This window comes from Chrysochloris asiatica, unplaced genomic scaffold (assembly GCF_000296735.1).
Source record: "Chrysochloris asiatica unplaced genomic scaffold, ChrAsi1.0 scaffold00026, whole genome shotgun sequence".
Lineage (NCBI taxonomy): Eukaryota > Metazoa > Chordata > Mammalia > Afrosoricida > Chrysochloridae > Chrysochloris > Chrysochloris asiatica.
In genome coordinates, this window is record NW_006408544.1 from 16,203,659 (window position 1) to 16,222,105 (window position 18,447).

General features: G+C 37.6%; 1 protein-coding gene across 5 annotated transcripts in view; it reads left to right on the plus strand.

The window, feature by feature from the left end:
• Positions 1-18,447, plus strand: part of OSBPL9 (oxysterol binding protein-like 9) — a 263,804-nt gene that overhangs the window by 222,492 nt on the left and 22,865 nt on the right. For all 5 annotated transcript variants that reach the window (XM_006839757.1, XM_006839761.1, XM_006839758.1 and 2 more), the window contains 5 exons: positions 3,318-3,408; positions 6,453-6,557; positions 10,863-11,022; positions 17,321-17,433; positions 17,549-17,667. In XM_006839757.1, coding sequence (XP_006839820.1) covers positions 3,318-3,408; positions 6,453-6,557; positions 10,863-11,022; positions 17,321-17,433; positions 17,549-17,667 — 588 coding nt within the window. The remainder of the gene's footprint in view (positions 1-3,317; positions 3,409-6,452; positions 6,558-10,862; positions 11,023-17,320; positions 17,434-17,548; positions 17,668-18,447) is intronic.

The following is an 18,447-nucleotide window of genomic DNA, read 5'->3' on the forward strand; positions in this document are numbered from 1 at the left end:
AAAGTTTACAGGGCAGATTATCAGTTTTACATTCAACAAATCATATACCTTGTTTCATTACAATGATTATAATCCCCTCCATGTACCATCATTTACCAGTGTTTCTCTCTATTCACTTTAGCTTTTTCAAACACTCGGGCATATATAATAATTTATACCACCAAAGGGCACATTCTGCAAGTCTGCCTCCTGGCTGCCATCTCTTAGTCCCTCACTTCCCATGGCTCTAGAGTCCTCAGCTGCTCTCTATTTCCATGTCCCTATCTCTGCCTCCATCTCTGGTGTAGCTGCTTCTCTTTATAAGGTCTCTCATTCCACTTGTGCTCATCTCCCTTGATGATCCTAGAGTCCTTTGTTTCTGGACTGTAAGATTAACCACTCCCCTGTTTTTGTTACAAAACCTCTACCTTTAGAATTAGTGAGAATCACAATTAGTCATGATAACAATTACTCATTATTGAATCATAACAATCATCCTATCTCTTTTAACCAGATCCATCTAGACAAGATGAAAACTATTCAGTGGGGACTCTTTCTTTCCCCACATACTATTAAACTAAACTCCCCCTTGAAACCTTGTAAGCCAGTCACTTGATGCCTTTATCGCCAACTCATTTTAGGTAGCCAATGTCTAAGTTGCCCATCCCTATCTACCCTATGTACAGAGGGTATAGCATTGATACTTGATGTGAAGACTACTCTCCCTCTCCTTTGGTATATAGAGTTACTACCTCCATGAGTATAGGTCAAGTCATATTATAGCAATTTACCCTCGTTTCCTTTATCAAAATTTGGTGGTTTTTTGTTTGTTTTTTAAATTTTTTTATCTTTTCTAGTCGAGTTCTGATTATCAAGCCATGAATAAGTACTGTCTGCAACTGTGGGTGTTCTTGTGCGACCCCTCTCACTTCATATCAGCTGGATGATTCACTCTCAGCTGTAGACCTCTGTGGCTTTGTCCTTGTCCATAGGCTCAGGTGTACCCAGGTTTCACCATATTTTGGACCAACCAGTCCTTCTTCTTCTCTCAGGAAATTGAGTACTTTTAAATATACATGGAAAAAAAAGTCTGAAAGTATTTTCTTTGGTAGGCAAGCCTAATCTTACAACATTTCATCAGTAAAACAAAGTATTTCATCAAAAAATTAAAATCCTAGTCTCTTACTGCAAAGATACTTTTTAGTCGCATCAGTAGTTTTCCTTATATAATGGTAAGGATAAGAAGGCATTACATTTCCATTCCTATGTATCAGGGTATTTTAGTAGGATTTTTGACTTTGTAAAGTACTTGGAGTCTTTTGGAGCAAAGCGGTGTATAAAAACAAAGCATTTATGTTAAGACCAGCACTGGGACTTGGTGACACACTTGTTTAGTTTTTATGGCCTGGTCCAGCATCTGAAAATACAATAAAAAAGGAGTATACTTTTAAGAACTGGAAAGTCCTAAGAGAGAAATTGAGGCCTATAGAAAGGGACTTGCGAAATCCTAGATAGAGCAAGGATCCACAGAAATTTGAATTCTAAGTCCCAGTTTCTGTGTTTTTCCCGATGCTTCAGAGACTTTTCTACTTCATCTTACTAGTTTATTTTATTATTAGTGATTGTTTTCGGAGTTAAAGAGTTATTTTCTGTATGGTAAGTAAGCTACTGTAGTGAAAAGAATCAGAATTCTTATATTCAAATTACTTGATTTCAGAAATTTGATTTAATGATTTAAAATTATTTGTGTAGAGAGGGTTATTTTGTGGCTTTTTTTTTTTAATATTTTTTTAGGTGAAAGTTTACACAGCGAATTAGGTTCTCATTTAACAATCTTTTCTGTGACATTGGTTACAAATTTCACAATGTGTTTTCTCATTATTTACATTCTGTTTGTGTGTTTCTACTGACCTAGCTTCCCTTTCCCTCCTTGCCTTCTCATGTTTGCTTTTAGGTAAATGTTGACTTTTAATTTGATATTGTTGTTAAGTGTCATCAAGTTGTTTCTAACTCATAATGACCTTGTACTGGGTTTCTGAGGAGCAGCTGGTGGGTTTGAACTGCTGACCTTGAGGTTCAAAGTCTAGTGCTGATCCTACAGAGCCATACCAGGAGTCCTTGATCACATACAGTTGATTGTTTAAGGGAGCACATTATTCACAGGTGATACTGTTTATGTTATAAGCCAATGTATTCTTTGGCTAAAAGGCTTCAGTGCTAAGTTCAAAAAGTTTGCTTTTAAAATCAGCTTAAATAGGAGTATTACAAAACTTAAAATTATTTCAATTTTGATTGTTAGGCACTTTTAGCTTTTTAAGATTCTTTTTGTGCTTTTTCATCAGCCAAGTAGTTCCCTTATAACTAAAATAAATGTCTTTTCTATTATAAATTCTTGTTTGCCACAAGATCTGTGTGATATTTAAAGTTCAATTTTTCACATCATGAAAAGTTAAATAACTATTACATTATTAGTTCTTGGGTTTTGTCCAGTTTAGTCTGGTAAAACCCTTCATTTGAAATCCTACTGTCCCCACTTCCCTTTTCCCTCCCACTCTCACCCCCAATTCAAAAGCATCAGGATGTTGTGAACTCTGGATTTTCAAATGTTGACAGTTCTGGCTTAGAATTAGAGAAACCTAGGGTTTCTATATGTTTGTAAATTGTAAATCTATGTTTAGGTATTTCTTCTAAATCTTCCAACAGAAAGCTTTCCACCCACCAATTAGGAAATAGATGTCTTGGTCTTTGGTGATTTGTAAACTAGGCACAGTGCCATACACAGTGCTAACAGGTAGGAAGTTAAGATCCTGGTATGCAGGTACATTAGTTAGTCATAGTGTTGTTGCTATTAAGTACCATAAAGTCAATTCTGACTCATGGTGACCCTGAGGAACAGCTGGTGGGTTTGACCATGGAACTTGTCGTTTGCAGTCCCAAATAGTGTTTATTAACACTAAAGCAGAAGAAAGCATTTCTCTCTGATAAACAGTTTTTGTGGTGATGTAGGAATTTTGAGACACATTATATTGAATTGAGAGATTATTATATTTCTTTCCTGAAGTCCCCCCCACACCATCTGAAAACTCCTTTCAGGGCTTTCCATTTGGCTTCACTTCTTTCATGATGGAGTTTCTATGTGACAGAGTTAAAAGAAACTCTTACACATAGACAGAAAATATGTTTCATTTTCTCTGCATTTTGACCAGTGTATCTTTATAGTTACTTTCAGGATTTTGCTGACAGAAATGTGGGCATGTCATGTATTCGGGTGGGGTGAGGGGGACATGACAGGAAAAGCATATAATAAAAAATAACCATCCTGTGTTTCTTTATCTTAGAGTACTATTAATCCTGTAGATGCGGTATATCAACCTAGTCCCTTGGAACCTGTGATCAGCACAATGCCTTCTCAGACTGTCTTACCTCCAGGTATAGTACTTGTAAGAATGTTTCACGAGATTCATTGATGAGAAAAATTAAACTGTACAGCCATCTCAGTAACCTAGAAGATTTTCATTGTTTTTGACAAGTCAAGAATCATAAAAATAGATACTGTATTGCTACAAAGTCTTAGAAACCTTTGTTAAACAAAAAAAATAATATGTGAAACTGTTATTTCTCGACATATTCCCCATTTAGGTATATACACTAATGAAAGCAGAAGATGAAGCTTAAAAAACAAAAAAATCAGAACCTTATACAGGGTTACTATGAGTCATACCTACTCAGTGACACTTAGCAAAAACAACATACAACTGTTTTCTGAAGAAGTCTACACTCTTCCACTTAAACCTCCTCAAAATGGCAGTTTTGACATCACTTGGGCACTCAAATTGTGCTTGTTTTAAATGTTCTTTGAATTTGGGGAATAGAAGTCTGAATGGGCAAGATTAGGGCTGTAGGGTAGATGGGGTAAGGTTTCCCAGTGAAATTCTCGTAGGACACCCCTTGCTGTCTTCAGAGAATGAACAGTTATATTGGTATGTTGGGAAACATTGCTTGATGCAACTTCCCTGACTTTTTTTTCTACCCATGAAAATTTCCATTTTCTTAAAACTTTTTAATGATGAGCCTCTGTCATTGCCTATGTCCTTTGAGAAAAATCTATCAAAATTAGGGTTTTGAAATCTCCGAAAAATATTCACCATAACCTTATGAGCTAACTTCTCTGTCTTTAAACTGGCCCAGCAGATCCCCTTAAAGCCACTGTTTTGATTGAACTTTTTTTTTTTTGATGGCACTTTATGTGACTTTTTTTGATGGCACTTTATGTGACTTAGATAAGTGTATTATGGAAAGAACTTGTCTGCAGGCATCCACTGATCACAGAGACATGTTTAAACGTGTTTTGTTTGGAATAAACCTATGCATGTATGAACTGGATCCCTTGTAGTAATACATTTGGATTTACCCTCATATGTTATTTTAAGTGCCATCAAGTCGGTTCCGCTCATAGTGACCCTGTATAGGGTTTTCGAGGAGTGGCTAGTCAGTTTGAACCACCAACTTGTGGTTCAAACCAACCTTGCAGTCCAGTGCATTATCCCTCAGCACCACTCCAGGACATCTACCCTCATATAGTTGAGAATAAACTGAAAAAAAGATAGTGTTTTTTGGTATTCTGGCTTTTGAAGGAGTTTTGGTTTTCAAAATGAACTGGAAGACAAACATGGTTACTAAGACTTGGATTAGTTGTGGGACAGAATCCTATGGCTCAGGATTCATGGTTATCAAGGGGATACTTCATATACCTGGATTTACTTGAAAGTAATTCAAGAATGCTCTATTTTAGGTATCCGTTATAGCTCTAAAAAATACAGATGTTCTATTTATAGTAGATTTTATGATAAAGAGAAGATGAAATTTGTGATAATGTGATCAGATGAAGACTTTGGATGTGCAAATAGCTAAATACTGTCAACTGCTAACCAAAAGGTCGGAAGTTTAAGTCTACCCAGAAGAACCTCGGAAGAAAGGCCTGCTTCTGAAAAATCAGCCATTGAAAACCCTGTGGAGCCCAGTTCTAATCTGTTACACATGGGGTCACCATAAATAAAAAATGACTCAATGGCAACTTATACCTTTTTCTTTATTTAAAAAAATTCTTTATTGTGAATTGAGTGACGGTTTCAAAAAGAGATCATCAGTTTTACATCAATACATCACACGCCTTGTTTCATCTCAATAGTTGCAGTCCCTTCTGTGCAACAACAGCTATCCTGCTTTGTCCCTGTGATTCTTATTTCCATTGCCCTCTCCTTCCCAACGCTTCTGAACCTTAGCCCCAGGAAAATGTAATGGCAACTGGTTTACTGATGATGACATAGGTTTCTGTTTTAAACATGTTGTATGCTGTTGAATTGGTTCCGACTAATAACAACTCTGTGTGGGGTGTATAGGACTTCTGATGTGGCACTGTAAGATAAACACTGAACTGCAAACCACAAGTTTGGTTCAAACCCACCAACTGCACCTTGGAAGCCCTGTACAGGGTCGGTTTCACATTGGACTCCTGCTATGGCACTGTAGAACTAGCACTGAGCTGCAAACCACAAGGTCAGTGGTTCAAACCTACCAACTGCTCCTCGAAAATCCTATGCAGGGTCTCTGAGTCGGTGCAGTGGCACTTAACAACAATAGGATTTTCAATGCTATAAATTGCAATGGAAGCAGAAAACCTAATTTTTCTCCCTTGCAGCAGCTAGTGGATTCAAACCATAGACCTTTTGGTTAACAGCCCAATGCGTAACCCACCAGTATGCTACTAGAGCTCCCATTTTAAATATAGAGTGATAAATACATTTTTTAACTGGTAAAAGTGGGGCTCTCGGACAATATTCAGCTTTAGTGATTCCTTTTATCTTTTTATTGCATCCAACACATCTGTGTTCTCAGTGATATAGTAGTTAAGTAAGAACATTTCTTTCGTTATTTTTTAAAAACTCCTTTAGAGAATGAACTTAAATTTCTCAGGGGATTGTAGAGATGGTACTGTGCTTCATTTCACATTTTATGTGGTTTGAGATTCAGAAACACATATCAGAAGGTTTGGTTGGTTTGTAGAGCGATTGTAAAGAGGCCCTGGGTGACCTTGGCTGGTCTGTTGAGCCTGCCAAGTGTTTCAGTATTCTGTAGCATGTGTAGTCATCATTGAATTTAATAGGATGATATAGGCACTCACAAAGGAACAATATGGAACTTAGCTTAATGGAACATTGTTGTTAAGTGCCCTGGAGTCAGTTCTTATTCATAGTGATCTACTCATATATAGTACTCTTAGTGTAGGGTTTCCGAGAAGCAGTTGGTGAGTTTCAACCATCAACTTTTGTGATTCAAATTGACCTTGTGGTCCAGTGCTTATCCTACAGCCCCATATAGTTTCAGAAATTATTGATCTTTAGGATTTTGAATCCTAAACTATTGTATGTGTTTGTGGCTGTTTCTCTAACATATTTCCCATGTTCATGTTCTAGAACCTGCTCAGTTATGTAAATCAGAGCAGCGTCCATCATCCCTCCCAGTGGGACCTGTAATAGCTACCCTGGGACATCATCAGACTCCAACACCAAACAGTACAGGTATTAATTTTGTGTGATTACTTATAATGCCCACTCACATTTGAGATTTGTGACTAACCACTGATGGGGAAGTGGTAGAACTGTATTGTATATGCTTATAGGAGATCTTAGTTTTACCATTACAGTTACACACATGAAAAGATTAACTTTGTGATTGAACCAGAAACTTTAGTAAGTAATTATGATTTAAATATAATAGACATTATAGGTCTAAGGATTTTGTTTACCTAAAAATAAGATTTCTTATGTGAATCTATACTGATTTTTTTTTTTTAATGTACACAAGTCAGACTTATATATATGAGGGAGCTTCAAAAAGTTTGGAAAAATTCCATTTTCCTTGGACTTTTTGAAGCCCCTCTTATCCTTAATAATGTAGAGGATTCAGGCAGTAGAGAAGTATACAAAATAAAAGCTGGAAGTCCTCATTGTTCTTCTCTCAGTCATTCATATACATGGATGCCCATATACACCTATATTGTTTATTATTGTTTTAAATTAGATGATACTTTGGTTTATTTCTATGATTTGCTCTTCTTAGTTAACAGAACATTTAGAGAGCTTTCCAAGTTTTTATACTTAGGCTACAGTATTATTTTTATAGCTGCCATGTGTTCCACCGATAAGCATTTGGTTGTTTCTAATATTTTCCTGTTATAAACAATACAATAGATATCATTGTATAGCACCTTTTTATACAAGACTATAGACAGTCCCCAGGTTATGAATAATACCTGTTCTTTATGTGAAAGAATTTGTCGGTAGTCAGACCAAGTGTATACAGTTCTTATTACTTTGATTTGGTACAAGTAAAGGTTCAGAGCCTTTAGGATGATTTAAAAACTGCCTGTATCAAATGAAGGTGATTGTGATGAAGAATTTGTTGTGAATAGAGGTGATTCATTCATTTCAAAGTGGGAGCAGATTTACATAATATTGAAGTAGGGCGTCAAATACGGCTGTTCCTTGCTCAAAAGCAGTGCTTTGGATATGTATGGCTCTCCACAGCCCTGCAGTAAATCCAGTCTTATGCATTTGGGTCTTCCATTCCAGGACTTTGAACATAATTTTTACCACTGAGTTACTGTGATGAATCACCCAAATTGTTCAGTCTGTTCTCAGTTTGAAGCCCTGCATTAAAGGGCAAGTAGGAGTTGTCAGTAAGTTGACATTCCTAACTTGGAGACTGTGTTCATTCCTTTAGGATAGATTTATCAGTCTTTCACATAGCTTTTTTTTTTTTTTTTCTTTTAAAGACACTACATCTTAATTTACATATCAGAATTATTTAAAACAAAACCAAATCCATTGTCCCTCTAGTTGATTCTGTCTAATAGTTACTTAGGAGAGACTAGAACTGCCCATTGAGTTTCCAAAACGATCGTCTTTATGGAAGCAGACTGCCATAGCTTTCTCCCTCATAGTAGCTGATGGAGTCAAACCACTGGCCTTTCAGTTAGCAGTCAAGTATTTAAGCACTATGCAACCGGGGCTAATTGGCTAAGACTGTTGATCAAGGGATACCATCAGTGTTAGATATTAAGACTTATTTCTTGCTTTAAACTAATTAAATTAATGCTGAGTTATCTATAGAATCAAATACTAGGGAGCACATAGCGTCTTTGTCCCTGTTACATTTGGAGGCCAAAGCCAGAACCATTCTTAGGGAGGTGGGAGATAAACTTCTAGCCCCTTCCACTCCCACTCCCTCTTTTTCTCCTTCACACACATACGCACATGCACACACACACACACACACACACACATATATATACGGCAGCCTTAGCACTGTTAGAAAGGCTCTTAAATCTTTCTTTCCTAAGGAGAGAACTCTTATGTAGTGATGAAAAATCACTATGTGGTTTTAGCCCATAGCCCATTTAAAAATTTTGAATTAGTAGAAGTACTAGTGAAAGGGAAACAACAACCCGGTGTCGCTCATTAACCATACCGCACACCAGACAGCCGGTCTAGAGACTTTTATTCTGTGTGAGAAAGAGGAGAATGTAACCTCCGTCCCAGAGAAGGCAGGAGGCAGAAAGAAGAAGTCAACGGGAAGGGAGTGGTCTTATATAGGTTCAACAGGAAGGGCGTGGTTGCTGAGGTGATTTAGCTCTGGCCTATCAAAAGCCATGTTGCCTTTTAAACTATACGTCTTGTAGCTTAGGGCAGTGAAACAGACAAAATGGAGTTGAAGGGAGGGGAGAGGAAAGAATCCAGAAGGTACAGCCTAAAATGGCAGACATGATATTGTAACAACTAGTGCTATAATCTTGGGTCCTTAATATTTAATAAGGAGCTCTGGTAGCGTAGTGGTTACGAATCGGACTGCGAACCGCAAGGTCATCAGTTCGAAACTACCAGTTGCTCCGCGGGAGAAAGATGAGGCTTTCTGCTCCCGTTAAGATTTACAGCCTCGGAAACCCTACCCTGTACAGGGTCGCTATGAGTCGGAACCGACTCCACGGCACATAACAACAACAACTGGTAGCATAGTGGTTACACATCAGGCTAATAACCTCAAGGTCGGCAGTTTGAAACTACCAGCTGTTCCACGGGAGAAAGATGAGGCTTTCTGCTCCTGTAAAGATTTGCAGCCTCGGAAATCCTGTGTGGTGTCACTGTGAGTCAGAACCAACTCCACGGTACTTAACAACAATAATATTTAATAGCATAGACAGTTTTTTCTGAATTTAGAAAAATCAACAATTGCTGTCTTATTTGAAGTTCTTAGGAATGTATGTGGCTTTCCACAGCTCTGCAGTAATCCAGTCTTATGCATCAGGTTTGGGAAAGTGCTGACAAACATTTTGAATAATGAAGTAGAAATATTGTGGCTTATTTTTTTCTGCATCGTTGTGACCTATTTTACCTCTTCTTAGTCTTAAAAACAAAAGAGTTCAAAACTATAAAGCTGTAAAGTAGGTAGGTTCAAAGAAATATTTACATTTTTAAATGTCTTTGTTTATCATAATGTCTTCTCATTCTTTTCTCCATTTTTTACTAATACAAAAGGAAATGAAAAGAACAACTGGGAAAGTAGATAATGTTGTTTACGGTCATAAGGGAAACTATTCTCTTGTCTGCAGTTCCCATTCAAACTCATTTTTTTCTTGGACATAGTTTCATATCTGGGGTATTCATAATTTAAGTATAGGAATGATTTAGTACAGGAATGATTTAAAATCCTGGGCAGCTTGGGACTCATTTTCATTGCTACCTCAGTGGTTACGAATCAGGCTACTAACCTCAAGGTCGGCAGTTCAATACTACCAGCCATTCCACAGGAGAAAGATGAGGCTTTATGCTCCCATAAAAATTTACATCCTCGAAAACCCTGTGCAGGGTCACTATGAGTCAGAACTGACTCCACGGTACTTAACAACAACAAATCTTCAGTGTCATCCAGCTATGGCCGGAGTTTTGTGTAGCCTATATTGACTTAAGTTTGGTCTCCATCAAGCATCTGTAGCAGACTGGTGTAAATTGCCTGAGACCTCTTAAATGTTCCATAACCACTTGTCAGAGTGATCCCAACATGCCATTGGTCTGTGTGATAATTTTATTGTTAGTATTTTTTGACTAGAAAATTATTAGATAGTAAGTACCCTACTTTTTCTACATCTTTAAAAATGCCCATTTCTTTAGTCTACTGTCTGGAAATAAAAAAGGTGTTCTTCTCAATCCTTTCCCTTTCTGCATTTTTCTTATAGTTCTCTCTGCCCCTGAGCCTCAGGTCCCTGACTTAGATTTAGGTGGGAAAGAAATGAGGTGTTTATTGGTAGATGTTGAGGACTTTACCCAGAGATTTTGTGTTTTTCATGTGACTGTCAAAAATAGTAATTAAAACTGATGTGGTCTTGGAAGTCTCCCCATTTTGCAGTACCTTTGACTCACTGCTGCATTTGTAGGAATCTGGATCTAAGTTTAAAACCAGAGTCTTGTTTATCATTGGGCCTTGCTACCTAGAGTGGAACTTCCACCACCCAAATTCACATCCTTTGAATATAATCAAAAGAACTTCCTTTCTAATTAAAGATAAACTTGTCTTTAATTATGGAAGGGGGGACAACAAAATTATTGCATTTATTTAAAAGGCTATGTCCCTATTCTATAACAATTTACCTTTTTGGTTTTTTGCCTAGTATAAAGTGTTGGTTTTCTTTATAAATAGTGTAGAGACCTCAACCAATTTAACCAAACTCATTCTTGATTTGAGAAAGCTCTACTTTGAACCCTTTGCCCTAGTGCCTTCAGCCCTACCACTGTCATTTTTTCCTAATTAAAAACTTTTCAACTTCTTAGGCAGTGGGCACTCACCACCTAGTAGCAGTCTGACTTCTCCAAGCCACGTCAACTTGTCTCCAAACACAGTCCCAGAGTTCTCTTATTCTAGCAGTGAGGATGAATTCTATGATGCTGATGAATTCCATCAAAGTGGCTCATCCCCAAAGCGCTTAATGGAGTAAGTATATGAACAAAGTATGTACTTAAATGACTCCTGGATTTTAAAAATGTAATTTGATTTTGCCTTGTCTACCTTTTAAGTTATTATTTTGGAAAAATTAAAAGAAAAACTTAGTTTTGATTGGCACATTGAATAAAATCAGTTCCGTGAAAGTATAAGTTTTACTTCTGCCATAACCCAAATGGACTAGATAGCATTTGCTGTAGTAATGTGCTAATGTTGTTTACTAAACTCTAGCTAATGTTCTGTAGCACCAACGTTAGGGAGAGGGGTCAACTGAGAGGGAGTTAATGATGAAGTATATACAAATAAATGGTTACCCATGCTTGTTCTGTGTGAGAGTAGAGAAGTTTGATACTGAGTGCTGACTATAAGCCAGGCACTATGTGGTGCTGTGGATTAATGCGCTGGACTGCAAAGTCAGTTTGAACCACAAGGTCAGTGGTTCAGGCTCACCAGCGTCTCGGAAACCCGATACAAGGTCACTATGAGTCTGAACAAACTCAATGGTGCTTACCAACAACAGCATACTAGACAGGAGTCCTCCTGGTGTGGTGCTATAGGATAAGCACTAGACTGTTAACCACTGGTTGGCAGTTCATACTCACCAGCAACTTTTGAAAACTCTTTCAGGGTGATTGTGAGTCAGAACTGATTTGACTTGATGGCACAGAACAGCAATATTAGAGAGATGACACTGAAATATAAAAGATCTAGTTCCTGTCCTCAAAGAGTGTACATTCATTTTGGGGAACAAGCAGACATTTTTAGTCCCATAGTATACATGCTAAAGTAAGGATACGCACAGAAAGGTACGGGAGTATTTTTAAGTCTTGAGAAGTTACAAGAGGATAGGTTCCTAAAGTTAGGTGTAAATGAGTAGAGAGAAGGGGAGCAGGGGAGAGTAGGAGAAAAGGAAAAAAAAAAAAAATCAGGAACCCATTTCAGAAGGTCTACAAGCAGAAGGAGCTTGATGGTTTTTTTGGGGGTGGGGGGCGGTGTTAGAGGACTGGGGAGTGGTGGGCTGATTAATAAGTAGTTTAACATGAGATAAGGTGTCCTGGTGGGTGCTGCTGGATTGCTAACCACAAGGTCAACAATTCAAACCCACCAGTTCCTAGAAGGGAGGAAGATAAGGCTTTTTCTACTTCTGGTGTGGTGGTATGGGTTAATGTGCTGGACTGCATAGTCTGTTTGAACAGCAAGGTTGACAGTTCAGGCTCACCAGGCACTCCTCAGAAACCCTATGCAGGGTTGCTATGGATCGGAACCAACATGACAACACTTAACTACAACAACAAAGATTTATAGCCTTGAAAACCCTGTATAGAATTGCAATGAGTTGGTGTCTGTTTGGTGGCAGTATTTGATGGTTTTTGTGTTTTTTGGCAACATGAGTTAAAAAAGAAAAAACAAAACAAAGAAATACCAAAAAGGTTGACAAAAGTCAGATAACAAAAGAGTAAAGAATTTTGACCATTTTAAAAGAATTTTGAACATTGTCACCTGGGTGATTGTACTTGGTGCTCAGATTTGCATTTTATTTGCAGAAAATAGTTTTGCCTAAAGTAATGAGTCCACTAACCGCTCTGTGAGCTAAAGATGTGTGGCATTCTGCTCTGTAACAATTTACAGCACTGGAAATAATACAGGGCAGTTCTACTCTGTCCTATAGTGTTGCTATAGTAGGAGTTGACACACAGCAGTGGTTTTTGTACATGTGTGTGTTCATTGTTTCTTTTTAATGTCACATTAGTACAGTAGTTCTAAATTGGAGGTAAGATGACCAGTCAAATCTGAGTAGTAAATGGAGAAATGTTCATTTGCTAAATGACAGCATTGGGAAGTAGGGAAGTGCATGATGATCCCAGCTGTACTAAGCACACAGATTTTGACAAGTGTTGGTTTTCTTGCATTAGTAAATATTTAACCCATTTTACAACAGCATTTAAAAGCTTGCATATATGCTATTATACATAAATGATAAATGACTATAACTGACGTGTTATTTAGTGTACGTAAATCTCAATTTTCCTATTTGTATGTAAACCTCAATTTTCCCATAATAAGAGCTCAGTAAATGATAGTGGTTATTATAGAAAACAAATTAATCTTTTTTCATTTGATTGGATTTTTCTTATGTTTGTTACAGATATGGTTGTCATGTTTTTCCAACTCCTGCTTTATCAGGGTCTGATGTAATTACTATAGCTTGTTTTTGCAATGTAAGACAGTACAAATTGGGATGTGATTTTAATGTGTGTGTGCATGCTTGATACCATCATCCAGCTGTAGGATATTGTGTGGTTTCTCTTACAAGAAATATTGCATAGGACTTTAGATTTCTTAAGTGCATACATGAACTAGATATATGGTGTTCATAGATAATCACATCTTAACTGCTCAGAATCTCAGGAATTTATAAGGAAAATGATTATGCTGATTCATAAAGGTTTTTGACTCAGAGGAGCACATGGACAAAAGTGACCTAGTTAAACATACACTGTTTTTAACTTCCAGAAGACCAGTTTTGCTGAAAGAATTTGATTTGGCTTCTTAACAACTGCAACAAGAAATGCGGTGATGGTGGAGAGTAGAGTTCTCACCTTCCACACAGTTGCACCTTATGTACAACCAGTCATCTGTCAAGGCAGGCTTTTATAGGTTACTGTGATGCTGAACAGGTTTCAACAGAGCTTCCAGATGAAAATGGGATAGGAAGAAAGGCCTGGTGATGAACTTCTAACACTTGGCCAGAGAAAGGCCTCTGGATCACAGTGGTCAGATCTTCACACGGCTTTGTTCCATTGTGCATGGGTTCTTTTCTTCCTCCCTCTCTCCCTCTCTCTTTCTCTTTCTCTCTCTCTTTCTTTGTCATATATTTATTTCTTAATTAGTTTTGCCCATTTCTTTGGAGTAAATTCCTCCCTTCAAGCCAAAAAACTCTTATATGTCATTTCATCCTTTTGTGCATGGGCTCTTGACAATCGTTAATGATGACAACAACAATAGAAATTTACTCTGATTTTGAAAAATGTTTTTCCGTGATAGTAGAATTAAAAGAAAATAGGAGTTTGAAAGGAAATTACAAAGTTAGAAATGGTTAGTTGTGATTTTTTTTTTTTAAAGCAGCCAGAATGCTCCTTAGAAGTCAGGATGGTCTGCAACTTTGTCTCTCATACTTAGCACCTGTTGTCAGAAGGGACCAGTCCCTGGAGAACATCATGCTTGGAAAAGTGGAGGGTCAGTGAAAAAAGAGAAATACCCAACCCCACTGCCGGCCCCAACAAGATGAATTGATGCAGTGGCAGCAACAGTGGATTCAAACATAATAACAGTTGCAAGGCTGGTGCAGGACTGGGCAGGGTTTCATTCTGTTGTGTATTGGTTCACTTTGATGAGTTAGAACTTGACGGCACCTAACAACAACATCATTTTTTTAGTTCCACAGAATCAAAGGACAAGTTTCTATACTAGAGTTTAATATTATTCTAAGAAAAGTACAATTTGATATAGCCTGCCAGGAAAAGGACTTTATCTATTCATCCCCTAAAGGTTTATGACAGTATTCAGTAAAAGCTTGATAATATGTGCCTAGCCTGGTGAGGTGCTGTAGGATCAGCACTGGACTACTAACCATGAGGGCCACATTTCAATCCCATAAGCCACTCCTTGAAAACCCTATGTTGGGTCACTGTAAGTCGGAACAGATTCAACAGCACTTAACTACAAGACCAACAAGAAGCTAGTATCACTGTTAATCTCCGGCACCAGTTTCAGGAGTTCTCTTGAAATCTTTATGAAATGAAAGTTTTAAAATAATGCTTACCTTTGATGCATAACAACGGGCATATCCACAAAGTCCTTCAGGCTGTTTAGCATTTTCCCTTCTCATAAATGTCCTTCTCTGAAGTGCCCAATAACCTGTCCCATAATAGATGCACCATTCACAAACCTCTCACTTGAAATGATTTAGCGTTTCAGGAAGAATTATTTCCCTTTTATACGCTCAGTTAACCCACTTTGGTGGGTTCCTTTTTTTCCCTCTGATTTACTTTCTTTACGCAGAGTTGGTTCCGACTCATAGCGACCCTGTATAGGGTTTCCAAGGAGTGACTGGAGGGTTTAAACTACTGACCTTGCTGCTCAAGTTGACCTTGTGGTCCCCAGTGCATTATCCTGCAGCACCACACCAGGACTCCTGGAAACCCTGTACTGGGTTACTGTGAGTTAGAACTAAATTGGTGGCACACAAACACCATCACCACCATCCACGTATCTGTAGGCATTTGAGTTTGTGAAACTTGCAGGTCAAGAGCTGCTACCACTAGTTGTTTAATTCTCAGGTCAAATTTCTTCTTTTCTCTGAAGAGAGAGAACTTGAAAGCTTAAATAAGTCCTTTCACTATGTTTCTAAAGACCTACCACCTCTGGGTGAACTATGTTATTGTAGAGTGGTTTATGTATTTATAAGCTAGAGGGAAGTATGTGTTAGAAAGAAGTTGTACTGTAGGAGGTAAGTTTTGAAATGACTTCACTACTTAGCAGCTAGCTATGTGGTGTTGAGTTAGTCATTGACCCTCTGGGCATCTGTGTGTTATGAGAGTAGTCGTATCTACTTTGTAGGGTTGTGGAAATCAGATCTGTGTAGAGATACATACAGTATACGGCACATACTAGGTACACAACAGTTGTTATTCTGATTAGGTTTGGAACTGTATACTTTTCATGTGCTTGGTTTGTGATCTTACTATTCAGTTCTCTACAAGTTAGCCCTTTGCTGTATGGACACTGTTTGTGTTGAGGATGTTATTTTTAGGCTTGTTTCTTTAAATCATTTGACCTGAGCAAGGTAAATTGTAGAGTGACTGGAAATTTGCCCTATATGTCCAATATCTATATATCTATCGCTCTATATTTTCCCACCTTCCTATTTTGAACTTTACGAAACATTTCACTCTGGTTTCAAAATGGTAGATGAGTAGGAAACATGCAACAGAACTAGGTCTGACCTCTGGAATTATATCTAAAATGAGGTTCGTATTTATAGGATTTGGGGTTTTTTAATCAAATTATTTAAAAGATTGACTCTATTTTGATGATGTATCAAAGAGCCACAAAGCGTTTTAAAGTAATTTCCCTGAAGCTCTTTGTATTTAATGATAATTTGATTTCTCTTACCTAGGTCTTTTACTCATATTTTCCATTGGCTCTCAAATCTGGTGAGGTAGACATTAGTTACAGTACCTTGTGATGTATACTGCTAAATTATCAAAGAAGCAATATTTAGTTACCTAAGGATTTTTGACAAATAGATCAAAAGAAGGTAAGTAACCAGGGCAAACTATGTTTAAATTAGTATACATTATAAAGTTTCATGCCTATAGATTTATAATAAGACTCTGATTATTACGTTATATGCACTGCTTTAGAATAATATCGGCAGTGTGAGAAATTGTTTCTATTTTAATGTTCTTAAACTGTCTTGTTATTCTTTTGTTTACAAATATTAATCCTGGGAAAGTTATATCACAGGCATAGCAATTTATAGAAGAAACTTCCTTTACCCTGCTAACCAACTCATAATATGAGATACTGTAAGTTTAATTGTAAAAACAATAGAATTTTTTAACTTTTATAATTTCAAATTACTATTTTTTTTAGTGATTGGGAAGCAGGTTAATTACCAATGTGGACTTTTATCAAAGGATCTCACATAGACAAGACCTCTTTCTGAGTCTCAGTAATAGACTGTTACTATTTTGAAGTTCTGGAAATTGTTGTCAGGAATTTTGACATAGCTATGATTTATGTCAGAGTCCTGGTGTGACGCTGTGGGTTAATGTGCTAGACTGCAAAGTCAGTTTGAACTGCAAGGTTGGTGGTTCAAGTTCACCAGTTGCTCCTTGGAAACCCTTTAGAGGGTCGCTATGGGTCAGAACTGACTCGACGGCTCTTAACAACAACAGTTTATGTCATTTAACAAAATCTCACGCATTTTTAATGGCCTGGTTGCCTTGCCCTTTCAATATGGCTTAGTTGTGTACACACTGTGCAAAATCACAAGACAAGATCTTGTTATCAGAACTTACAGTTTGTAGGCCTGAAATGAGGGAGGAGAAAAGTGTATATATATATATATACATATATGTGTGTGTGTGTGTGTGAACACCTAATTGTCACAGCCTAATGTGTTTCTGTCAGCATATACTGCTTTTAAATAATTTTATAGGTTAGTACCTTAAGATGATTCTGAATTGCTTTAGCTGAGAAGATTAATGAATGTTTTTTTTAGTTCCTCTGGATCTGCTTCCGTCTTGACACACAGCAGCTCGGGAAATAGTCTAAAGCGCCCAGACACCACGGAATCACTTAACTCGTCCTTGTCCAATGGAACAAGTGATGCTGGTAAGTGGTCTTTGAAAATTTTGCCTTTTTCTTTTTCTTAAAACACTTGCAATACATATAGCAGCACTGCTTGGCCCACGTTGACATGAGTCTGAGAAGATATGTTTTATTTTAGACCTTTTCGATTCCCATGACGATAGAGATGATGACGGAGAGGCAGGGTCAGTAGAAGAGCACAAGAGTGTTATCATGCATATCTTGTCCCAGGTTAGGCTTGGGATGGATCTGACTAAGGTAAGAGTCAAAGCTGGTGTTTGCTGAAAAGCCTTGTGTGTGTGTTGGCCGGGGGGGGTGGGGGGGGGGGGGGGGGAATTCTCCATGTTTGTATGGTGTGTGCGCATACGGATGTAGTATAGTGACGTAACTTGTGTTTACACAGTGTTGGAAATAGTACAGTCACATCTGTTTACCTCACTTGATCTTCAGAGTAACCCAAAGATATAAGCAGGACATTTAATTATCCTTCTTTTAAGGAAACTTAGAGAAAATTTAGTTCGTTTTCCAGGATTTCACATCTAAGAAGTAGCAAAATTAGCACTTGAACCAATTAGAAGACAACCTAGACCAGTGTTTTCCATCATTGTTCAAGCAGTTCGGCATAATGACATGAATCAGTGTAATGATAAAAACATTAAATATAGTTTAAAAGGTTATGTGAAAGAAATGAACATTAAAAAGTCCATGTGGAAACACCCTAATATTCACAATTTTATATAATCATAAACCTGAACACTAACCCTAACCTACCTTTTATACAAAAAGTTTTCTGTGTGTGTATTTTTGATTGCTTATTTTTCTGAGTAGGCATTTTTGTGTGTGCACTTCCTTCTTGTGCACAATTTCCATGTGTACTTTTTTGGTGGCATATTTTTCTTGTTGTTGTTGTCAGGTGCCATCGAGTCGGAACCGACTCATAGCCATCCCATGCACAGCAGAACGAAACAATGTCTGATCCTGGGTCAACCTCACTACCGCTGCCACACTTGAGTCCATCAATGATGCCACCTGGCCAAT